The sequence below is a fragment of the Zingiber officinale genome, chromosome 3B (assembly GCF_018446385.1).
Source record: "Zingiber officinale cultivar Zhangliang chromosome 3B, Zo_v1.1, whole genome shotgun sequence".
Taxonomy (NCBI): Eukaryota; Viridiplantae; Streptophyta; class Magnoliopsida; order Zingiberales; family Zingiberaceae; genus Zingiber; species Zingiber officinale.
The window spans coordinates 89,015,960-89,042,047 of NC_055991.1; the positions used below are offsets into that span (position 1 = coordinate 89,015,960).

Consider the following 26,088-nt stretch of genomic DNA (forward strand, 5'->3'; position numbering starts at 1 on the left):
CTACAACAAAGGCGAGTATATTGCTGCATTATAGGCAGCAAAGGAGGCAGTTTGAATCCACAAGTTCATCACTGACCTTGGGGTGGTTCCTAGCATTGCTGACCCTATTGAGCTCTATTGTGACAACAATGGAGCTATAGCACAAGCAAAGGAGCCTCGCTCACATCAGCAGACCAAACACATACTACGACGCTTCCATCTCATTCGAGAGATTATCGAGAGAGGAGATGTGAAGATTTGCAGAGTACCCACAGAGGCTAACATCGCAGATCCCTTGACCAAGGCTTTGGCACAGAGGAAGCATGATGGTCACACTAGGTCATTGGGGCTTAGAGTCTACACTGATTGGCACTAGTGCTAGAGGGAGATTGTTAGTTAGAGACCTATAGCCAATCATTTGATGATTGTTGTATGGACTCGTTGTATCATATTCTTATATAAATAAAGGCATTGGTTTTGGTTATTATGCTTACTTGTATTGGTGCCAAATAAACTAAGTATAATAGCATCCTTGAGTAGAGGGTTCTTACCTATATCAATCGGTTAGTTGAACCGATAGTGAGATGATATAGGGAACACTACTCTCAATCATTCCTAGTCAAGTATTAACATTCAGGGACAATGTTAATGCGACGAGACTAGCATGTAGGTCAACTCGATGACTTGATCTCACAAGTCATGGATATAGAGATATTAAGTTGACACATGGGTATGCATTGGAGAATGTATACTGAATGACCCGTCATGAGAAAGTATCATGGATAGTTATATGAGTGTCATATACTTTCTCATGTGGCTATTAGTATGACTACTAGTCCTTGGACCTGAAGTCACCATGGATCCCTACATAAGGAGTTATGTACTTTGGTTTCGTCAAACGTCACCCGTAACTGGGTGGACTATAAAGGCGATTACTGGGTATGTAACAAATTATGCGGAGGGATGTGAGTGATGTAGATGGGATCTATCCCTCCTATATGACGGGAGTGACATCGATATTCTTGATAGAGTGAGACCACAAAGTGCATGGCCATGCCCAAATGAGTCAATATGAGATATTGAGCTCATTTGATTAAGTGAGTCTACTTGGAGTTCAACATGTAGATTGATTAGAGGATGACACGGTCTATGCCTCATATTGATCAATCTAGATGTCTAGGATAGAAGGACACTTGTCATATATTGTGAGAAGTCACAATTAGTAGTCACAAGGTGATGTTGAATCTCAACATTCTTATAACTTGGGTAGTAATGATGTGTTGCTAGATACCGCTCATTACTTATGTTTCTAAATGGGTTTAGGAGCATTGCCAACGTTATAAGAACCTATAGGGTCACACACAAAGGACAATTAGATGGAGATTAGGTTCATATAATTAACCAAGAGGATTAGATTCATGTGATGAATCAAATTGGATTAAGAGTAATCCTAATTGTACTAATTGAGTTTATAGGTGCAGCGGAGATGTAACGTCCGCCCCTCCTGCTAGTAGGGCGGGGTTACTTTACTTAACTATAACTATTTGTGGAAACATACATGCTTATTAAAATTTCTTTCGAAAGTAAAATAGTAGAAATATCATGAAGTCATGCGGGACAATAACATAATACACTTAGTTCATGTCAACATAACAAAATAACATAAGCAGGTCTTTTATTTGTCTTAGCCGAGCCACCACCACACACATCTCCTTGCCTCTCCTGCAGCTCCCCTAGTTCATCCATTCTTTACCTTTATCTGCGGTAAAAGGAAAGTAAGCTATAAGCACACAGGCTTAGTAAGATCCTTTCCTACTCACAAAAACCATATATTAAAGCATAAACACATAAGCATATAACCATGGAAATATGATCATCTAACATCATATTGTGAAAACATAGTATCATAACATATCATCTCATAAAGAATATCATGCTATATCATATCATAAATCATAAGAGCATCATGTCATATAAATCATAAGGGCATAGCATGTCATATCATAAATCATAACATATTATCTCATAAAGAACATCATGCTATATCATATCATAAATCAACATGTCATATAAATCATAAGGGCAGAGCATGTCATATCATAAATCATATCATATCATCTCATAAAGAACATCATGTTATATCATATCATAAATCATCATGTCATATAAATCATAAGGGCATAGCATGTCATATCATAAATCATAACATATCATCTTATAAAGAACATCATGCTATATCATATCATAAATCATCATGTCATATAAATCATAAGGGCATAGCATGTCATATCATAAATCATATCATACCATCTTATAAAGAACATCATGCTATATCATATCATAAATCATCATGTCATATAAATCATAAGGGCATAGCATGTCATATCATAAATCATATCATGCAAGATGTCTTTTAAAACATGTGTCATGTCATATGCAAGATGTCTTAAAACATATCATATAGTACTTGAACATAATATCATCATGAGGGCCCGGCTTGTACTACATATATACATAAATGCGCGCAATCCCTATGACAGCGTAGCTAGCCTCGAACCTACTAGGGATCTAGGTCCGTACTACGACCGTCGACCTAGGGGCGTACTAAGGAGCCCATCCCTTTACTAGACCCGTTCATAGTCCGTCGGCCTAGGGGCGCTTATGGAGCCCACTCTTGGTACAAGCCATACAAAGTAAAATAGCATATCATGGTTCATGTCATAACATAGCATATCATATCTTATTATATCATGAAGAGTGCTCTTAGTCCCCAAGGGGAAGCAACTCTTAGGCATTCACTTATCATGTCATAAAGAGTGCTCTTAATCCCAATAAAAGGGAAGCAACTCTTAGGCCTTTGCTTATCATATCATAAAGCATGCATATTTGGGCACATAGCACATCATAAGAGACATTATTATGCATGGATCATAAGCATACATAACTGAGCATATTATTTGTCATATCATAAAGCATGCATACTTGAGCACATAGCACATCATAAGAGACATTATTATGCATGGTTCATAGGTATACGTAAATGAACACATCACCTATCATAGAAAAGACATAATCATGCATGGAATCATTAAATAACATCTCTTAATTCATAACGTAGCATGTGAGGCACATCTAGGCTCCTAAGCCCATCATGGCCGAAAGTTCAAGAGTATGAACTTAAATTCTAAACAACATACAAGCATAAGAATCTCATGTTAACTTCATTTCATATCATAAGGAAAGTCATAAGCATGTTAATCCAATTTTTAAGCTTTCCTAGGTCTTGATCCCTTTCATGGCCGAAAGTTCATGAAGAAGGAAAATAAGCTCCAAACAACATACAAGCATAAATATCAAGCTAATTTCATATCATATCATAAGGGGATCCATGAGCATGCTAGATTTAATTTTTAAGCTTCCTTGAACCCTAGTAATGTTCATGGCCAAAAGTCTCATGGAGAGGAAAAATAAGCTCTAACAACATACAAGCATAATTATCTAGCTAAATTCATATCATATCATGAGGGGATCCATGGGCATGCTAGATTTAATTTTTAAGCTTCTTTGAACCCTAGAAATGTTCATGGCCGAAACTTTATAAAGAAGAAGACCAAGCTCTAAACAATAGCTACATTCATATCATATCATAAGGGGATCCATAAGCATGCTAGATTTAATTTTAAGCTTCCTTGAACCCTAGTAATGTTCATGGCCGAAAGTTTCATGGAGAGGAAAAATAAGCTCTAACAACATACAAGCATAATTATCTAGCTAAATTCATATCATATCATGAGGGGATCCATGAGCATATTAGATTAAATTTTAAGCTTCCTTGAACCCTAGAGATGATCATGGCCAAAAGTTTCATGGAGAGGAAAATCAAGCCCTAAACAACATACAAGCATAAACATATAGCTACATTCATATCATATCATAAGGGGATCCATAAGCATGCTAGATTTAATTTTAAGCTTCCTTGAACCCTAGTAATGTTCATGGCCGAAAGTTTCATGGAGAGGAAAAATAAGCTGTACCAACATACAAGCATAAATATCTAGCTAAATTCATATCATATCATGAGGGGATCCATGAGCATGTTGGATTTAATTTTAAGCTTCTTGGAACCCTAGTAATGATCATAGCCGAAACTTCAAGGAGATGATCCTAGGTTTTTTTTTAAGCATTCTAATCTCATGGAAAATTCGTAAACAACTTGTACCACAGGTGAGGGGATACTTACATCCTTTCGCTTGTTGTTCATAAAGAAAGTGGTACCCTTGTGAGGAGGAAGAAGGAGCTTCTCTTCCTAGTTCTCCCTTTTGTTTTCTCTTTCTTGTAAGGAGTAAACCTTGAGATTCCTTCTTAGGAATTGGTTTTCTTAGAGAGAAAACCTTAGCTTGGATTTTAGAAATGAGGGAGAGAGAGCTCTATGTCTCGGTGGAGAAGGAAGAAGGAGAAAGAAGGAGGAGGAAGAAGAAGGAGGAAGAATTAACAAATTTTCTTTCCCTTTTCTTCTCTCATTCTTATTTATTCCTCATGTAAATGAAACATGTCCTCATTCATTCCCTTAACTCCTCTATCTCTTCACTCTCTTAATTCCCACGAAATTAGAGGAAAAGAAGGAAGGAAGGCAACTTGGCTTTTGCTTGCTTCTTTTCTTAACCAAGAGGAAGAGGAGGTAAGCAACTTGGTTTTCTCTTGTTCCTTTACTTAACTATCTTATTGATTTTAACTACAATTTCCATTCTTTTCTATTCATCTATTATTCATTACTCTAGTGGTTACCATACACCAATTTAACTCTATCATTTGTGGGAGGTTCAAGGTTCAAACCTTAACCTCACTTTCTTTTTATTTCATTTTGGTTTCTATTTCCATTTCTCTTTTTTTTTTCTTTTATTCTAAAATAAAAATACTCATAGGTATAGCTTATTATTTCGTGGGTGTTACAGGAGACCGGCAAGAGGGGGTGAATTACTGAAAATAAAAAATAAAACTACCCTCCTCGGATTTCAACTCAGAAATAAATGCAGTAGTAAAATAATAGAGACAGAAAATAAAAGTAGAAATAGAATTTTAACCTGGTTACAACCAAGGGGGTTGTTAATCCAGGGCAGTGAAAAGTGCACTAAGAAAATTCTCCTTTGCTGAAGGCGGAAAAGCCTTTTACACTCTAATTGCTCAGAACTACTGCTAAGAATTGCTTACAGAGTTGAATGTAGAAGTTGTTGTGAATTCCTAGCTCCAGGGGCCTTTAAATAGCCTCTGGAAATCTGATCTCGAGGGTCCAAGGCAATAGGGGTTCAAGGCGCCTCCAAGAGGTGAGTGGATAAAACTTTATCGCGGCTTGAAATGGTCACTTTGACCTGTTGAAGGCGCCTTCAACAAGGTTGAAGGCGCCTTCAAGCTGGAGGCGCCTCCAAGCCTGATGGAGGCGCCTCCAAGCTGGCAGCTCCAATTTCAGCTTGGTTTCTTCAACTTCCGACGCTCTGTTCTTTTAGGTGATTGCGGCCAACCGGAATAAGGCTCACCCGAACCCAATTCCTGGCCTTCTCCTCGAGCAGCCTTCCATCCTGGCTTAACGTCCCTTGAACGCCGCGCACGCTCTTCATGCCCACCGGAGTACTCTTCCGCAGCTCTCTCGTCCTTCGGACGCACCGAGCCCGTCGGCTCCCTTCCCGTGCCGTCCTTCTCGCTAGCTGCGTCTTCCGCTCGACTTCCTGTGCTCCTAAGCTCCTGCACACTCAGACACAGGGATCAAACACAGAAGGACCTAACCAATTTGGTTGATCATATCAAAACTACCACGGGGTCCAACAATCTCCCCCTTTTTGATGTGCATCAACCCAAGTTCAAGTTAGGGTCTAAGTAGACATAAATAGTAATTTTAAAGGAAATTACTCAACTAACATATTTAAGCATAAATTTACAATAAATAAAATTGCAACATAGTTTAGAAAAAAATATTAAAAAGTTTTTAATTTTCTAATTCTCCTAACTACCCCTAAACTTGTACCTTTCTCTCCCCCTTTGATCACAGCAAAAATGGGGTACGAATAAGAAAATCTTAAGCACATTAAAAAATTTTGAGCAAAAATGAATTTTTAGAAAAAGAATTTCTAAGTTTTCAGAAAAATTTTCTAAGCCAAAGTGATATTTTTAGAATTTTAAAAAAAAATTCTAAGTTAAACTTAATTTTTGTATGAAAAAAAAATGTAAGTCAAATGAAGTTTTCTAGAATATTTCCAAAGAAAATTTCTAAAGAGAATTTTTTAAAAAAAATAATTCTAAGTTAAACTGAATTTTCAAAAAAAAAATTCTAAGTCAATAAAAAAAATTCTAAGTAAGAATTTTCAAAGAAATTCTAAGAAAAAATGTTTGTTAAACTTTCAAAGCATTATTTAATTCTTACTTTTAATGCTTTTTCATAAAGTTAATTAAACATTTTCTTTCAATATTTTAGTTTCCAGGTCATGGCGAGGCACTAGGCCTTCTTGGTTATTGGAGCAATAACCACTTCCTTAGACAAAGCTTCCATAAAGAATTTCAATGTTTAATTTTCTTACTTTAAAGCTTTTAACTTAAAAGAAATTAATTTAGCACAGATTTTGGAACCCAGTAGAGGTTCCTTCCTACTGGATTAATCAGATATCTAGGGGGTACATAAATTTTGGGCACTTTTCTAAGTTGACCCTGATGGTTTCTAATGTACCAGTTTAATTTTCCATAAGTTCTTAACTTTGATTTAGGAAATTTATTTAAGCATGCATCAGATTCTAATTTTTCAATTTCTAATTTTAATCTATCATTTTCTGATTTTATATTATCGTACATTTCAAGTGGGCATGCTTTTGCTAATTTCATTTTTAATTCTTTATTCTCTTTTTCTAATTCGTATAAGTCTTTAGAAAGTGATTTAATAAATCAAAAATACTGAGACGGGGTTAGATTGCGTACCTTACTTACCTGATCTGGTGACGCTCCCCCTTCACTGCTGCTTTCTTCTTCTGATGTTCCTCCCCCTTCATCGATGCTCATCTCTGAGCTTGAGTCTTCTTCCGGCTGATGGTTCGCCATTAGCGCTAACCCCGAGAATTCTTCGATGTCTGACTCAGAGGATAACGAATCTGACCAGGTAGCCTTCAGGTTCTTGTGCTTGGAGGGTTCTGGTTTCTTGTATTTTGACTTTTCCCTATCTTTCTCCTTTCTCTTTAGCTTTGGATAGTCATCCTTGATGTGCCCTTCTTCGTTGCAGTTGTAGCAACGAACCATCCTCTTCTTTCGATGATGCCTCTACGATTTAAATTTATTACTATTGAAAAACTTATTGAAGCATCTTACTAGTAGTGCCACTTCGGATTCGTCGACTGAGGCTTCGGAGTCAGAACAGTTCATTTTTGCCTTTAAGGCAATGTTCCGACTGGTCTTCTCTATTCCATTGGGCTCTGAAACTCGAGATTCGTGAAGTTCAAAAGTGGAAAATAATTGTTCTAAAGTACTTACCTCGAGGTCCTTAGAGATGTAGTACACATCTACTAAGGAGGCCCACTCTGGAGTTCTCGGGAAGGAATTGAGCGCGTATCGGATAGAATCCCGGTTGGTTACCTCTTCTCCAAGGTTTGTTAGTTGCGTTATCAGCTCCTTGATTTTCGCTTGGAGTTGCGCTACCTTCTCGCCTTGGTTCATTCGAAGGTTCGTCAGCTGGTTCCGGAGGATGTCGCGCTTCGCTTCGGAGGTACCTTCGTGAAGCTCCAGGAATTTTTCACAGAGATCTTTCGCGGAATCGTAGCTCCCGATCCGATTTACTTCTTGAGGCGGCAGAACACTGAGTAGGTGGAACTCAGCCTTTCCGTTGGCGACGAAATCTGCTTTCTCCTTTTTCGTCCAAGTATTTTCCTCCTTATCTTTCGGAATTGCATAGCCATATTTCATTATTAAAAGAATGTCAAATTCAGTTTTAAAAAATACCTCCATTTTGCGCTTCCATGTGACGAAGTCTCCTTCGAACTTCGGGAGATGGATGTTCGCTCTGGCCATCGTCTTGATCGTAGTGCTTCAGTTGCCAGTTAGTCTTTCTGAGGCGATCAGACTCTGATACCAATTGTAGGTGCAGCGGAGACCGGCAAGAGGGGGTGAATTGCTGAAAACAAAAAATAAAACTACCCTCCTCGGATTTCAACTTAGAAATAAATGCAGTAGTAAAATAATAGAGACAGAAAATAAAAGCAAAAACAGAATTTTAACCTGGTTACAACCAAGAGGGTTGTTAATCCAGGGCAGTGGAAAGTGCACTAAGAAAATTCTCCTTTGCTGAAGGCGGAGAAGCCTTTTACAATCTAATTGCTCAGAACTACTGCTAGGAATTGCTTACAGAGTTGAATGTAGAAGTTGTTGTGAATTCCTAGCTCCAGGGGCCTTTAAATAGCCTCTGGAAATCTGATCTCGAGGGTCCAAGGCGCCTCCAATAGGGGTCCAAGGCGCCTCCAAGAGGTGAGTGGATAAAACTTTATCCGTGGCTTGAAACGATCACTTTGACCTGTTGAAGGCGCCTTCAACAAGGTTGAAGGCGCCTTCAAGCTGGAGGCGCCTCCAAGCCTGATGGAGGTGCCTCTAAGCTGGCAGCTCCAATTTCAGCTTGGTTTCTTCAGCTTCTGACGCTCCGTTCTTTTAGGTGATTGCGGCCAACCGGAATAGGGCTCACCCGAACCCAATTCCTAGCCTTCTCCTCGAGCAGCCTTTCGTCCTGGCTTAACGTCCCTCGAATTCCGCGCACGCTCTTCACGCCCACCGGAGTACTCTTCCGCAGCTCTCTCGTCCTTCAGACGCACCGAGCCCGTCGGCTCCATTCCCGTGCCGTCCTTCTCGCTAGCTGCATCTTCCGCTCGACTTTCTATGCTCCTAAGCTCCTGTACACTCAGACACAGGGATCAAACACAGCAGGACCTAACCAACTTGGTTGATCACATCAAAACTACCACGGGGTCCAACAGAGTTGGACTCAAGTTGATTCATGTGTTCAATGAGTCTAATTTAGATTATAACTCATTGAATTAATTTAATTAAATGAATTAGATTCATTATATTAAATTAGCTTAAATCAAATGGTTGGATTAGATCAACCATGGGAGTTATAATGTCAAGTTTGACTTGACTTGAGAAGAAGAGGAAAAGTCAAGTTTGACTTGACTTTATGCCACATCATTTGTGAGTTGGCATTAAGTGGCCAATGATGATGTGCCACATCATCATGTTTAGCACATGTGTGTGCCACCTAATGGAGGTTACAAATCCCCTCTTTAATGGCCACATTAAATATGAATGGAGGTTACAATTCCATTATGTGGCCAGCCACTTTTGTGATGAATGAAATTTTGATTTCATTAAAGGCATTCATTCCATCATCTTCTTCCACAAGCTCTCAACCTTTCTCCCTCTCCTCTCTTGGCCGAACCTTACCAAGGTGCTAGCACACCTTTGTGTTAGATTTCTCCACCTATTTGTTCGTGTGGATACTTCTAGAGGGTTGTATACTTGACAACCTCGAGATCCGGCATCACTTGGAAGAGCAGGATTGCGAAGGGCATCGCATCGAGGGTAACTTCCTTCTCTAGTGTAGATCTAGGCTTTAGTAAACTCGTACTCGTAAATTTTTTTTTTGTGTTACTTCGCACGGATCTGGTGGCTTGGGGTTCGGGGTTTCCGCAACGTGAAAAAGTAGTTTTTGCGGCCCAAAATTCCCAACAGATCGATCAGCCGATCGATCTAGGCAATTCCTGAGAGCACAGAGGCACTTTGGATCGATCAGCCGATCGATCCAAAGCCTCCCCAATCTATTGGGAGCAATCCAATCGATCGGGATTCGACCGTTGGTGTCGATTAAAGCCGTTGTCGAGCTCTTTCTTCGACAACTCTTGCACTGTTCAGCTCCGATCTTCACAGCAGCTTCTCCACAGCATTTTCCACTCTCTCCGCCAATTCTTGAAGGATCTTGGAGAGACATCCAAGTCAAGAGGCATGACTACAACAAGAGGAAGAAGCTAGGGTTAGGGTTTTCACTGCATATCTTGTAAGATATTTCTTGTATTTGTCTTCCCTTGCTTTCTTGTTGTATTGTGAGTTTGTAAAGGCTTCTCCGCCTTCGGTAGTTACTGTAAAGGAGTGTTTTCATAGTAGATAGTGCTCGTGTGTGTGGATCCTTGGATTAGTCACCTCATCTTGAGGTGGATACCAAGTAAATCCTTTGTGTTAGCGTTGTATGTTTTGTTTCTTGTATTTCCGCTGCATATCATTGAAGAAACAAGCAACGAAGAGCACGAGAAGCGCGACGAGCTATTCACCCCCCCCCCCCCTCTAGCTCATAATTGGTCCCAACAAGTGGTATCAGCGCGAGGCCGCTCTTCACCGGAATCATCGCCGGAAGGAGCAAAGAGCTAGAGGGTGAAGAAGTTAGAGCAAAATTCTTCAAGTCAAAGATTTCTTCAAGCTCAACTTCAACATGGAATTCCAAGACGGACTTGGATTTGATACAAGGGTGCCTCCACCATATGTATCTACAAGCTTCGATTCTTGGAGATCAAGAATAAAAAATTTCTTGATGATGGAGATAGAGCAATGGTTTGCTCTAATGGAAGGCTTCGAGGCTCCAAGAAATTCAAAGGGCAAAATCCTCAAGAAGAGCAAATGGAGCCAAGAACAAATTCAAAGGTGTGAGGCGAATAACAAGGTAACCAAATTATTGGTTAATTTATTGCCAAGCACCATTCTTTGCAAAGTTGGAGAATTTGAAGATGCAAAGGAATTGTGGAGAAAGTTGGCCAAACTTCATGAAGAACCCTCCATTGTACCAAATCAAGATAAATCCAAAGAGGGCGACTCATTGGAGCAAGACCAAGAGAAGGAGGACTCCAAAGTTGAGAGATGCTCAACTTCCGAAGAAGAAGAAGTCTAAGAAGCCTCATCTTCAAAGGAATGCAATGAAAAGGGCAAGGAGGGTGCATACTCTTTGTTTCCTGTAGAAGATGAAAATGAAGAAGCCTCCACCTCTAGGATTGAAGGGGGCAATTTTCGATGACACCGGATCAAGAAGAAGGAGAAGTCTCCACATTCGGGTCAAGAGAAGAAGAGGATGAAGAAGCTTCCACCTCCACAAGTCGAGACAAATCTATTGGAGGAGCATTATTTTCGGATCAAGAGGAAGCCTCTACATCCGGAACAAAAGGAGAAGAAGTCATCCCTATAAGCAAAGGTATACCAATTTCAATTGTTAATAATAAAGATCATATTATTTGCTTTGAGTGTAGGGGAAAAGGGCATTACAAGAGCAAGTGCCCTAAATTGGCCAAGAAGAAGGGCCAATTTGCACCAAAGGGCAAGGAGAAGCCCAAGGAAATCGCTCCCGGAACAAAGAAGAGCAAGGAGCACATTGTGTGCTTCTCTTGCAATCAAAAGGGGCATTACCGGAGCCAATGTCCCAAGGGGAAGAAAGCGGTCAAGGCTCTTGGAGGAAGCACAAGTCAAGGGGGAGCCTCCAAGGTAAAAAGAAAGGTATCATTTATTGAGCCTACCCCTTTAAATAATGGTAAAAAGTATGGTAGTTCTAACTTTTATCATTTTAATGCTATTTACCATAAGAATAGAAAGCATGATAGCTTTAAGGAAAATCATGTAGCTTTTCATGCTAAGACTACCACACCTAGGGTTAGGAAGGTAGATGAAAATCTAGGCAAGAAAACTAAGAGTTTTAGTTACAAGCCTAAACATAAAATTGCTCATGGATTCATTGAAAAACCAAAAACTAAGGATTTAATGATAGAAAATCAAGTCTTGAGGTCAAGGCTTGATAAAATGGAAAAGACCCTAAAAAGGATGGAAAATATCCTAAAAGGGTAAAATGAGAAAAACCTAGGTCTAGGAGTACAGCAAGGGTCATCCAAGAGCCATAGAGGTTTGGGATACAAACCTAAGGCTAAGAAGGATGTATTTTCTTACCATAGAGTTCCACATAACTATGGAACCGAGTCTAAGTCTAAGGGTCAAGTCAAAAATACTAAAGAAGTTATCCCTAAGAGTATTTTTGCAACAAACGTGACTAAGACTTCTAAGAAGTCTAGGAAAGTCACTAGAAAGGTCACAAGGGAAGCAATCCCTAGAGTTGATCTAGAAAAAGTGACCAAGGCTTCTAAGAAGCTTAACAAGGTCACTAAGAAGGTATCCAGGGAAGTTATCCCTAGTGAATACCTAGAGAATCCAAGGAGCACCAATAGGTGTTGGGTTCCTAGAAACATTTTCTCTATCCCATAGATGGGTTAGAGAGTGTCAACTCCGATTAGAAGGGTAGTTAACCCAACTTTGATGAAGTTGACACTCAGGGAGTATTTTTAAGGTTATTGTTAAACCTTGAAAATGAAAAGAATTTTTATTTACTCTTATAAGAGTAAAATGTGTCACAATTTGATAAATTGGATGATATTTTACGTGACACAAATTGAGAAAATCATAAGAACTACCAAGTTGGGATTTTGGTATGTTCTTAGGAAATTAAAGACAATGTATACCTTAACTTTAATGATTACTCTTTAAAAGAGAAAATTGTGCCAAAATTTGAGGAATATGGTTAATTTAAATTAGCACAAATTAGGAAAAGCAAAAGAAATATCAAAATTGGATTATTGGCATTTTCTTGGGAAATAGTGGGCAATCTAGGTTTTAAATTTTAAGTTAGCCAAGGTTTTAGGATACTTAGATAGGTAATCTAGGTATTTTATTTATGCTAAAACTTGACATGATTGTTTGCCTTTTATATGTCATGACATCATATTTATTTGCTTTGGCATTCATACCTTATTATGAAAAATACAAAAATACCATGTCATGTCATACATACATCATATAGTTATAGGAAACTTTTCTTTTGAAAAATATTTCTTTCTGATGTATGCCATAACATATCATGCATTATGTTTAATTCCTTGAAACTAAGGACCAAATGGCATTTGTTAACAAGTAACACCCTTGGTAGATGTTCACAACCTCAAAAATGCCTAGGTAGATATGTATGATCCCTAGACTAGGGCAAAATCAAAATTTTACATCTCACACAAACTATAAGGTGACTTGTGTGTGTTTGCATACACATTAGATACAAGTGAGATGTTAGGATGATGAATAAAACTCAAGATGTTGATTTAATGCATTCTTTTGAGTTTTTAGGTTCATCAAACACATAGTTATGTGTTTTCCAATCATTGGGAAAGCTACTGTACAAGTCATGTGCGTTGAGCCCAAGGAACATGGTTGGATATTGGTTTTGAAAATCATTTTAAAATGCTTTAGAAAATCTTGATGAAGACTATCTTTTGATAGTAATTATCATTGAAAAGTTAGACACAAACTAGAAGAAAACACTAAAGTTTTTACAAGTTTTCAAGTTTGTGTCAATCTTAAAAAATAAAAAGTATTTTCATAGAAAATTATTTTTCCTTGATAGTATATCCCCTAAGTAATGTCTACAACGATTTTTATGATTTTTGGAATTTTGTAGATTTTTCTAGGGGTTTCTGAATTGACTGAAATGGAATTTCAGCTTTTTCAGAGCTTCAATCGATCACCCAATCGATTGAAGGGTCTCAATCGATCGGGCGATCGATTGAGAGCAAGCTTCTCGCGAACAGAAGCTTCCTGGATCGATCCACCGATTGATCCAGCCCTCCTGAATTGATCAGTGGATCGATTCAAGCAGGTTCAATCGATTGGGACCCAACTCCAATCGATTGGGAATGCTGATTTTGGCTGGTAAAGCCTGATTTCAGCATTTTGGACCATCTTTAGTCTAGGTAACCATTCCTAACCCCTCAAAACATATTTATACACATTTAAGGGGAGTTTTTATGATGAAAACAAGGATGGATTGGTTAAGGAAGACTAAGTCGAAGTTTAAGTTGAGGTTTGGTTTCATTATTGAATTTATGAACCTCAACACTTCTAATTTTGAGTTTCCTAAAGGTTTAGGGATTCCAAGTCATTGTTGGTACAATAACAGAAGTTTCGTGCATGTCTTTAGGGGGAGTTACTCTTTAAGGACATGAAAAATACTTTTCATACACCTTGGAAGGTGGTTACCCTTCTTTCGCGGAAATGCTCAAGGTTGAGCATTTGAAAATAATGGAGAGTGGATATCTTCATTATTCAAGGGGTTTCTGTTCAAGGATGAGCATTTAATGATAGTAAAGGGTATGAGACCTTCGTTATCAGATTGTGAGCAACAAGTGAAGTTGTGAACAACGTTAGGTAACTCTTCAGGAGGAGAGTTTGCTTACTTTGATGTGTGCCAATAGGGGGAGAATGAAAGGGTTTAAGTTAGGCCTTCATTATCTAAGAGGGAGTTTGCCCTCTTAGGGGGAGAACGTAGGGTTTAACTTACGCCTTCATTACCTAGTGCCATGAAGGGAGTTGAGGCTATGGAATTAGCCTAACTTAAATGTGGTATTGTCAAATAGCAAAAAGGGAGAGATTGTTGGTGCAATATTCCCTAGGTCAAGGTTGACCTGTTTGACTGAGTTTGAAGTGAGTTAAGCTCGAGTCTTGATGTTTTGGTTTCGATGTTTGACAATACATGTAGACAACACGTGGAGATTGCAGGTGCGATTGTTCATGTGGGGAGAGTGTGAAGAAGAGTAAAGTAGGTCAAGATTGACTGGATACTTGACTGGAAAGTCCTGGTGAGTGAAGCCAGGTGAAAGTCCTAACTGGGAAGTTAGGCAGAAGGAAATCCTAGTGAGTGAAGCTAGGTGAAAGTCCTGGTGAGTGAAGCCAGGCAGATGGAAAGACCTAGTAAGTGAAGCTAGACAGCAGAAAGTCCTGGTGAGTGAAGCCAGACAGATGGAAAGACCTAGTAAGTGAAGCTAGGTAGAAGGAAATCCTGGTGAGTGAAGCCAGGTGAAAGACCTAGTGAGTGAAGCTAGGCAGAAGGAAGTCCTGGTGAATGAAGCCAGGCACGAGGAAATCCAAATGGATCAAGGTTGATCGGACATCTGGTGTTGGAAAGTCCAAGTAGGTCAAAGGGATTGACTGGATACTTTGCATGAGGAAGGAAAGTCCAAGTAGGTCAAAGGGGTTGACTGGATGCTTGGCATGAGGAAGAAAAGTCCAAGTGGATCAAAAGATTTGACTGGACACTTAGTGAGGGAGTCCTAGCAGGTCAAGAGTGGTCGGATGCTAGGCATGATGTACCAACAGGTCATGGTTTACCGGATGTTGGTTTAGGGGACTTTGGACTTGGTTTTGGGCAAAAACCATGAGCTGGATCGATCAGCCGATCAATTGGCTCATGCCCAATCGATCAGCTGATCGATTGGGCTAGTCCCCATGACAAGCCTTCTCCCAATCGATCAGTGGATCGATTGGGGAGAAGTGTCGCGCGAACAGAACAGCTCTGGATCAATCGACCGATCGATCCAGAGCCCCCAATCGATCAGTGGATCGATTGGGAGGTTTGATTCTGCGCGATAAGCCCTGGATCGATCAGCCGATCGATCCAGGCAATTCCTGAGAGCACAGAGGGGCTCTGGATCGATCAGCCAATCGATCCAAAGCCTCCCCGATCGATTGGGAGCAATCCAATCGATCGGGATTCGACCGTTGGCGTCGATTAAAGTCGTTGTCGTGCTCTTTCTTCGACAACTCTTGCACTGTTCAGCTCCGATCTTCACAGCAACTTCTCCACAGCGTTTTCCACTCTCACCGCCAGTTCTTGAAGGATCTTGGAGAGACATCCAAGTCAAGAGGCATGACTACAACAAGAGGAAGAAGCTAGGGTTAGGATTTTCACTGCATATCTTGTAAGATATTTCTTGTATTTGTCTTCCCTTGCTTTCTTGTTGTATTGTGAGTTTGTAAAGGCTTCTCGGCCTTCGTTAGTTACCGAAAAGTTGTGTTTTCATAGTGGAGAGTGCTCGTGTGTGTGGATCCTTGGATTAGTCACCTCATCTTGAGGTGGATACCAAGTAAATCCTTTGTGTTAGTGTTGTATGTTTTGTTTCTTGTATTTTCGCTGCATATCATTGAAGAAACAAACAACGAAGAGCACGAGGAGCGCGACGAGCTATTCCCCCCCCCCCCCCCCCCCTCTAGCTACATAATTGGTCCCAACAGGTTTCAGTATTGGTAAAGATAATCAGCCACACTCCAGTCCCTTCTATGCAAGTGGAGTCACAAGCATGCCAGAGTCTAGTTAGTCGGACTTGAGCCTCCTTCAACTAGACTTAGAGAGGAGGCTTGTGATATGATGCATAAAGGTGGGGCATGATAAGGTCAGATAGTCAATAGTCAAGAGGACGCCGTAGTTAAAAGTCAAGGGGATGTGGCAGTCAAAAGTCAAGGAGACGTGGCAGTGAAAAGTCAAGGGGGAATGACAATCAATTGTCAAGGAAGGATGGGAGTTAAACCGCCCAGTGTCACTATTCGCATAATTCCTAGTCAGTCACTGTCATGATAGACCCTCATATCTGAGACATAAGATAAGGTTTGGGCTAGCCCTAGGCTTGCCCCCGACTAATCAAATCTTCCCAGCTCGGGCTATGTAGACAAACATGGTACTTTCACTAAGACAACTCCCCACTGACCTTTCAGTGATCAAGGCGTACAAGATGGATCCCTCACCACAGTCTCAGATAAAACCCAGGCGGGTTACCACAACTCATCCTCCTCATCCAGACTCAAGTCAGGTGGTACATCTAAACGGTCATCCCGAGTTGTTTGTAGCTACACCGGGGCAGGACGGAAAACGCTAAGCGACAATAATGTCATGGAATTGTAACCTCCTGTCAGAGAATAGCTGTCATACATCAGGGAATATTCCAATGGTCTACTATCACCTGCGAATGAAACCTTCCTTCCACCAATAAGAGGCCACCGTGCATCCTCTTTCACCCGACAGACCCTGACACTCGACATTCTCTGATAACATGCAGGCTCTGAAGGTACGCGGTGTCATATAAAAGGGAGGTCCTCTTCTATAGCTAAGTACGCACATACGGACTCGTCTTCAATAGTTCTTTTTCTTTAGTACACTATTCTTCTGAGAAAAAAGGACCTGACTTGAGCATCAGAGGGTCTGCGCCAGAAACTTTTTCCCTGATTTCTGGTCTCTGATGCTCTGGGTGCTTATCTGAGTATGTGCAGAGTTCATGTACTACCAGTCCTTATACTATAGATCAGGGAGTTCCATATGGAGGTTTGCTTTTCGGACATGTATAAATTGGATGCGTCAAAGTCTCATCTTCGTCAACACCAACGTCATCTTCGTCGGCCTCCGTCTGACTCATATTCCAGATAAGATCAATTAATTTAATCATCAATTTCCAATCAGTTGGAACACCTATACACCTCCAATTCCTAGCAACCATCTTCATCATCTCTTCTCCTTGTAAACACTGTGTGGCCTTTGGGACCTGTCAATGCCCATGAGCACGTAAGACACTGCGCTCTTCCCTCGATGAGGTGTCAAAGTAAACAACATGGCATGAAACTTAAGATACAAAACACAATTGTGTAAGTTTGGTTGAGTTCCTTTTTTAATTATTAGTTTGAGTTTGGCTTACTATAGATATTATCATGCTCTTATTTGATTATGTAAATTTTTATATTTTTAAAACTTAGTTGTTTGTTTATTTTGAGAGATTTTTAAATATATTTATAAGATTAATAAGAGTTATATTCATGATGTTTGTTCATAAATATTAAAGATAAACAGAGCATATAACCTTTTTTCCAATCTACTGTAATATGTTATTTTGTTGTTTATGATCTTTAGACTCCATTTTAAAGCCTCTCAGAATTGCTTTGTGAACACGATCTTACTAACATGACAGCCATCTGTGGATTAGTATGCCTCTATTAGTCAACTGATTCAGGCAATTCACATTTATTTCCTGCATTTTCCTTGATGACTGCTTTATTTGAGGTTTATCAGCCGACTGTCCTTAATTGAATCCATCAGATCACAATTTGTTTATTTTGATTCCTCTAACAATTGATCCATTCAACTTGCATCTGTCGATTGAGTCCACTAACCAAACAGAATTACATTAAGTTTCTGAGTCAACTCTCCAATTGAATTGGCTATTATCATAGGCAATCAGTTGACTGCTAATGTCGACCACCCATCTAATGATTGACTCCACAAAGCTACCCTCGCTCAAGTATAATTGCTCTCAACTCACCAACTTGCTACGATGCCTTCTCCAATCAAGCTTCTCAAACCTTCTGGTACCATCTTTCTCACTGACTTATGTCGTCTGTCTCCAATAATCTCTCTCTAAATTTCTCATTCCTTTCTTCTATTTCATCTTTCTAATTCCACTTTTTTACTTTGCTTCAAAATCACATCACTATCGATATTCCTCTTCTTATGATACTTTGGATATTTCATACTATCGCTCTTCAATCTTATACAAATCTTGAACATTCGAGACAAAGTCAAATTTTCTCTAGATGTATATTCATAATTTCCTAAGCACTCAAACACACAAATCAAATATAAATATAAGATCTAATTTAAATTTTTTATTTAAATATCAAAATCTATAATCAAATACAAATAACGTTTGGTTTGAGATATTAACGTTTTCTCTTGCTTTCTCATAGGGAAATATAGTTCACTTTCTATAATTTAATATTTATATTCAACTTATGAGATATTAAGTTTCTGAATTTCAGAGAAATTTATAGCCCAAAAATAATATACTCCAGTCTTCCTCCACTCTCCTTCACCTACCCTTTTCTTTTAATTGTAGTCAAAGTCAAAGTTGATCATAACCTTCTCACCAAAATAAACTAAATTAAACAAACAAACAAACAAACAAATGACAAATTAAGTCAAAGTCTAAGTCTTCAACATAACCAACTTCCTCTCACATTCCTTTATTTTACTCCATGAATCAAAAATATCTCTCCTTTAATTTTCCTTTTACGTCTAATTTAGACTCAAAATTAACTTAATGTCTGAGATATTATCATATGAGATCCTAGGATCGAAATTCGACATATCTAAATATGTCTTTCTCATATCTTGACCATCTATACTAATGATTACTAGTCTCCCATGATTTATCTCTTTCGTATTGATCTAAGAATGAATTGACGGGATACTAAGACGAACTAATCACCTTTTTATCACATAATTCATCGACAGATTCATTTTAGTCAAAATTGAACGGACCGAAGATTTCCTTAGCTCTCTTGTTACCGTGAGTTGTTCCATAGATGGCCACCTAATTAATTGTTTTCTCTTTATTTTGTTTTTCTTTTCTGAGAATCCTTGAAATGATCCATCTCTCTATTATCCATCCTTTGAAATAAACGAACATAAGAAAAAGCTAAAAACACTTCTACCTCCATGTAAGACTAACCGTTGACCGACATCAAGTTACAGCCATAATGTAACAACAGAAATACACATTTCGATTATAATAAGATGACTTTTTAACTTGTCTATAAATCAAGTTCCCAATCGACTCATTGTGTCAGAGTGCAAGAGCAGCCAACCACCTAATCGAAATGCGCTTTCATTGTGACATGTACGATGCGGTGCCGAAACCCATAGTGCTCTTCTTCCTCTACCTCGGCTACCTTAGGTTCTCCGCCTTAGTGGTTCTCCATTTCCTTGGCCTTTACTCTTCGTCCGAACCGATCATCTCCCCGTGGGAAGAGCATGAGTTTTACTTCCTCGACGACAACGATGCCGCTGCCAGAGACTCACCGCCGATGTCGAAGCTTGTGCCGGCCAGCCCTCTCAAGATCAAGAGGCAGCTGAGAGTGGTTGAATTCGGTAGCCTAGGATGGAGGAGCCACGTGGACGAGGACAACGAACCCACGTGTGTCATTTGCCTAGGCAACTTGGCGGCGCAGGACAAGGTCCGGAAGCTCCAGAACGGTACCCATGGATTCCACGTGGAGTGCATCGATAGGTGGGTCGATGCGGGTCAGGCGAGTTGCCCTCTGTGCCGGGCAGACCTGCTGCCCGCAAAGGAGGATGACAAGTGGCGAAGTTTCCTCGGCCGTCAAAGGTAGACCCGTTCAACTAATGGCAGCGGACCCATGCAAGATTTGGTCCAACTTTCCAAGTGGAAAATCTCATTCTATTAAATATACATCTTGACATGCGGTTGAACTTTTTTTTTTAAGCATATCCTATACAAGTTTTGTGCGAGATTTATAAAATAAAAAAAATTAATAAAATTTTTTGAATTATTATAGAGATGAAATTTGAGATTTGTAATTAAAAAACTAGTATTAAAATTTTAAACCTACTTCTTTTCTAGATAAGCTCATAATTAATGATAAAATAGTGTTATATTATAATTTGTAATTTGTAATATAGAAAGTTAAATGATTTATAATGTATGATAAAAAAAAGTTATAGAGAGGTTTTATCATTGTAAAAAGAATAGTAAATTTTTTTATTTTTGACGTGATTTTGATATGACATGTTGGGGGGCAACAAAAAAATATCTTCTAAAGGTTTAACTATTAAAAATATCTTAAGCATTGAATCTTAATGCATATGTAATGGAATTTATATATGAGATTTATGTTATAAATTTTTTATTATAAACTTCATCTCCACTATACCAGTGAGGTTTATAAATTTTTTTTTATAAATCAATCTCAAAATTCTAGGACCGAGTTTATATTTTAAAAAAATAACTTTAAAGAGGGTTTATGCTCTTCCTCTTGATGTGCGTAAGGGTCCACTGTCCTATTTAATATTTTTTAAAAATTTTAATTTATTTATATTTTTGTTAAATATTATTTATTTTTATCAAATTATTATTTTTACATAAATAAGTGTATAGAATTTAAAATACTAATATAATTATAAATATTAAATTAAAATATTAATTAATATTATATATAGTAATTGAAATTATAAATAAAGATAAGTAAAACATATAAATAAAAATAAGTAAATTGACAGTGACGTCATAAAAAAATTGTTAGAGAGGATTTATGATAGTGCAGAGAGGTTATTAAAAGGAGTGAGATTTTTAACTTTTGATATGGTGGAATATAAATCTCTATAAGAAGTTTATGACTACGGATGTCCTAACTACGATGTATTGTAGGGATTTTTTTTATAGTGGAATATCAACTCTAATGATCCTACCCATGAATGCTAACAAGTGAATCTCTATTGAGTTGACTTTGTTGCGAACTTAATTGTCAATTACTAAATGACAATAAGGATGATGATGTGATTCCATAAGCTCGAATGGCAAATAAGAAGAAAAAAGTTAGAATGATGGTCAGGAATTCCTTGGTGTAATCACTCCGATGCTCAAATTAGAACACAAAAAAGAAAAGAGTAATATTAGGGTTTTGCTGTATATATGTGCATGTACCTTGGATGTCGGAATGAGCTATCCTTTATAAGGACACAATAAACTTTTTCCATCTGTTTTGATTTCCATGTTATCATTATTTAATTTTTTAAATAATCTAAGACTTTCATAGTATTTTCTCAAAATAATCTGAGATTTGCATGGTGATTATATTTTTCCTGAATTAATCTACGATTTGCATAATAATTATCCTTTTCCTGAAATAGTCTCGAATTCCAAGTTGAGTCACCAAGGAGAATGAATGCTGAGGAGTCGGAAGGCTAAGAAGTCAGCGTGTCAAGGAGTCAAGGGTATTTGAGAAGATAGGGTGGGGCCCAAGAAGCCGGGGTACTAAGGAGTCAGGGGTCGGCTCAATTTCCCTTTGCTGGAACCATCGTAATAGGGTTACCAATCTTCTCTTATCCACGTGGTGCTCACTAATTATCCTTTGGATCACAAATCACCCTTTCAAGTCTAGTCGATGGAGGCGAGAGTTTGATAAATTGGACTATTGTGTGATCGAAATAATTCTAGTTGCCTTGATTGCTTAAGTTATGTTGCAGATCCCTTGTGTATTTCTAAAGAGATTACGCATTAAATCCCAGCACGTCTCGATCTTTATATCTTTAAATGCAGTCACTCTTTTTAAACACATTATTTGTGTCATCCGTCTCGATTCCCAAACCCAAAATGCACCAGTATATCTCCAAGGTCGCATCACATTAATGTGATATAACCCATAGTAGAGATTACTAAGTATCTTTTTACCAAGTAATGATTACTTGAATTTGATTTGTTTTATGCGCTTGATTCTACAGTTGGAAATTTGTCTCACTCCTATAACATCAAAGATCCAATGGTCCCTATTGAGCAAGTCAGGCTATATTAGGCCAGGTAATAATGTCCCTACACACAATTGTTCATTTTGCATTAGTTGTCCTTCGTCTCCGAGCTCTCCTTTCTACTTAGTAAGTTGTTTTAGTTCGACTTTGCAATTCTTCTTTTCATCAGTCTTTGGTAGTTTAGAAGCGTACTCTATAGCTGGGGAATCTTCTTCTTCTCTCTAGTATATATCCACCATTTCAAGCTTCACCGACGCATCCCTGGATTGGTTAAGAACTACCTATGGGATTCCAGCTAATCATCTACTAGGGCTTCAGAATGGTAACGACTGACCAGATCATCCTCCTCTAGGTTTTATGACTTCTTCCAAAGTCACATGTTGAGTGGACTGCATTTTCCTATCCTAATTTTTTTTATCGAAATATCACAATATTTTCATATTCCATTATCACAACTTGACCTCAATTCCTTCCGCATCTTAACTGGGGTGGCAATCCTTTTCTGTTGTATCATATTTTATTTTTTACTCACATCTTTTATTTCTTCTTTTACCTAAAGAAGATGAAGGATGGAAGATGGAAAAAAAGTCTTCTTCTTTTTCTCTAAAACCAGGATTAACATGATCAAGAAGCTCCCTTCATTACACAAGTAGTGGAAATTCTAATTCTTCTTTATCAAACCCCTGGGTCCAATATCTTGGCTGACCCGTTGGTAGCGAGAATTGCCCCCACCTCTCGCTTTGAAGGACTACCACCGGGAGCGGAGATACTTCAGTATAGCATCAATGTCTTAATTAAGGAAGAAATGCTACATATGTTTGGGCTGAGCACTAGGCCGACTCCTCACAAGGCTTTATTTGGTAAGAATTCTTATCATCACAAGTTTTGATATTTAATTGAAGGGATATTATTTTTTGCAACCAACATGATGATGAGGGCATGGCTAAACAAGGTGATGAAACTCACTGTAGTAGAATTAGAGGTACACAGGGCCACCATTGGTGATCTTATTGAGATGGAACTCGAGGAAGGAGCACCTCTGACTTCGATTGCAACTCCAATGGAGGTGATTCCCCAATCGGTGGCGAGAGCACCAAGCCCGGCAAGGGAGTTGAGGAAATCTCTAGTTCATCGATTTAGTGCATCGAGACAAACTTCATCTGCGGAATCGAAGGCCCCTTTTAGAATTTCAAGGAAAATGCATCACCAATCTAAACCCTCGGCTGGCCACTAGAGTCCATTTGACCCCACACGAGTCTCAGCTGAATCTCTAGGTCCATTGATTCGTTCGCTAGTTTAGCCATTTTGTGCACCAATTGGGTCAAAGAGAGGCCCAGTCATGGCTAATTTTCCCTTAGTGTGCATCCTACTATCTCCTAGGATCACAACTTTCATGCCCCCAACAAAGTTGGGAAATTCCCGTATGGGGGTGAGTACTTCACATGCTCCTGTAGATCTAAGTTCTGTAGATCATCGGGGGTATTTGTTGAGTGAAGAGGGTGTCTGGGTCACCGTGGAGCTATGCTAAGAACTAGTTCAAGAAAAATATAGGCTAGATCTCACCCTCTATAGTCCAATGGCTATCGGATGGAAGGACACCAAAGAAGCAGTCAAGGGCATTCCCATCCAAGCTTTAGCACGAGAACTTTTACTGAATGGGGTTAAGCATATGTCCTAGCTAATAGTATTTAGCCAGTGATACCCCGAGATCTAGTAAGGCAAGCGGGAGTTACATGCATGCATAGCTGAACTAAAGACCTAGTTAGTCGTGGCCCCTTCTCAAGAAGTTTTGATCATGGCTCAAGAGGAGATGACCTTGTGCAATCAAAGATCGATCGCCTAAAGCAATAACAGGCTAACTCCGCTTCTGATCGAACGACAATCACCCAACTAAAGAGGGGAATAGTAGAGGCAACGATAGAAAGGATTAGTGCGGTGCATAGGATGAGTCAACTACAGGTAGAGATAAACACAATGACAGCTACTATGGCCACACATCAAGCAGAATTGGAGGATGCTATGACTAAGGTAGCAACCATCCAGGCTAATTTGGGGGCCAACCAGAAGGAGCTCTAGCTCCCGAAAGTGGAATTGGGAGCCACTCGAGAGGAGACTGAGCCAAACATGGCCTTGGAGGAAGTCCGACAATGTGAGTTGGAGGTCACCCTCATTGCAGTCAAGGATACTCGAGTTGAAGAGTGAGGCCAAGAGGCCTCTCTGGTGGAACTGCAATCCTCTATGGTGGCGCTTGAAACCTAGAAGGACCAGTTGAAGCGCAAGGTGTCCGAGCCTGAGGAGTATCAGCCAGAAGAGGATAAGCGCTAGGTCATCAAAAGGGAAGAATTCATGCGATCAGAGGAGTTCTATAATATGGTCACCACCCGTCTTGTTAGAATGGTGCAACATGGTATTGATGGCCCTTAAGCAGCTGGTAGAGAATGTAAAGCTTTATGTTGACTCCCCCCTGTAAGCCATTGACCCGCTAAAAATCAACGAGAGCATCCTTGATGAAGATGCCATAGATTTTTGAGATGTACTGATTTGGGATTTATCCTTTGTAGTAGTACTTTCTTTTGAACATAATGAAAGTTTAGGAAATATGTTGCTTTCCACTGCCATCATAAGGATGAAGACATGGTATCTACCTAACCTTTGTGCAAAGTAGGAGTCTTCTACCGCAGCAAGAGGATCTTGACTCCGATTATGTCCAAGTCCGAAGAGTTTGAGCCCTGAAAAGGACAAGGTGATACCGTACTCACTCGACCCTAGTGTGAAGGGGAGTTCGCTACTACAACCTAGAGGATCTCGACCTCGACTATGTCTGAGTCATGAGAATTTGAGCCTTGAAAAGGACAAGCCAATACAATACTCACTCAGCCCTTGTGCGAAGGGGAGTCTACTATCGCAGCCTGAAGGATCTTGACCATGACTATGTCAGAGTCAGAGGAGTTTGGGCCCTAAAAAATATAAGGTGATACAGTACTCACATGATCCTTATGCGAAGGGAATCCACTATCGCAGCTTAGAAGATCTTGATCCTGACTATGTCTAAGTAAGGAAAGTTTGAGCCTTGAAAGGATAAGGCGATACGATATTCACTCGACCCTTATGCGAAGGAGATTCAGCTACCATAGTCTAGAGGATCTTAACCTCAACTATGTCTGACTCGGGAGGGGAGGGGGGCTTAGGCCATGAAAAGGACAAGACGATACGGTACTCATTTGTCCCTTAAGTCAAGCAGTCACTCACTCATGAGTCTCAATGATCAGGTTGAAATCCATAAGTCATTGTTTAGAATTATCATATCTATAAGTTCTTCTTCGAATTAACTCTTCCCCAATTTCTACTGTGATGATTGCCTCCCCTCCATAAATAGGATAGAAAAGAGTCATTGCTATACTTTCCTGAGGCATAGTTGTTGGTTAGTCCTAGGAAGATCATACCGATTCCACTATACAAAAATTTTGTACAAGTGTCGAACCTTTCCTAAATAACTTATTGTGTTCTTTAGAAGTTAAATTAGGAATCGCAAATAGAACTTAACATTATTGATTCCAAATTTAACTTATCTGTTCTTAATGGTTTAGACTTGGATCGCAAGCGGAACTTAACACTATTGATCTAAATCCACCTATATTATAAATTCAATTAAATATTAATTTCCAAAATTGGCTTCCAAGTTAAACATGGCAAGGCACTAGACCTTCTTAGATATGGGAGCAACCACCACTTCCTAGACAAAGCCTTTTAAGGAAAGCTAATATTTAATTTCCTTATATAACTCTAGGTTTAACCAAAAAGAACAATCGAATCACAAATTCGAAAACAAAAACACAAACTCGAATAACAAATCCGAAAAACTAGAATATATTGCCTCTTGTGTTTGGAAT

General features: G+C 39.1%; 1 protein-coding gene across 1 annotated transcript; it reads left to right on the plus strand.

Moving 5' to 3' along the window:
* The first annotated feature begins 19,465 nt into the window (after positions 1–19,465).
* LOC121968432 (brassinosteroid-responsive RING protein 1-like) lies at positions 19,466–20,204 on the plus strand. Its single transcript, XM_042518810.1, has one exon. It carries the CDS (start codon positions 19,534–19,536, stop codon positions 20,044–20,046), a length of 513 nt encoding a protein of 170 aa, XP_042374744.1. The 5' UTR covers positions 19,466–19,533; the 3' UTR covers positions 20,047–20,204.
* The last annotated feature ends 5,884 nt before the right edge of the window (positions 20,205–26,088 follow it).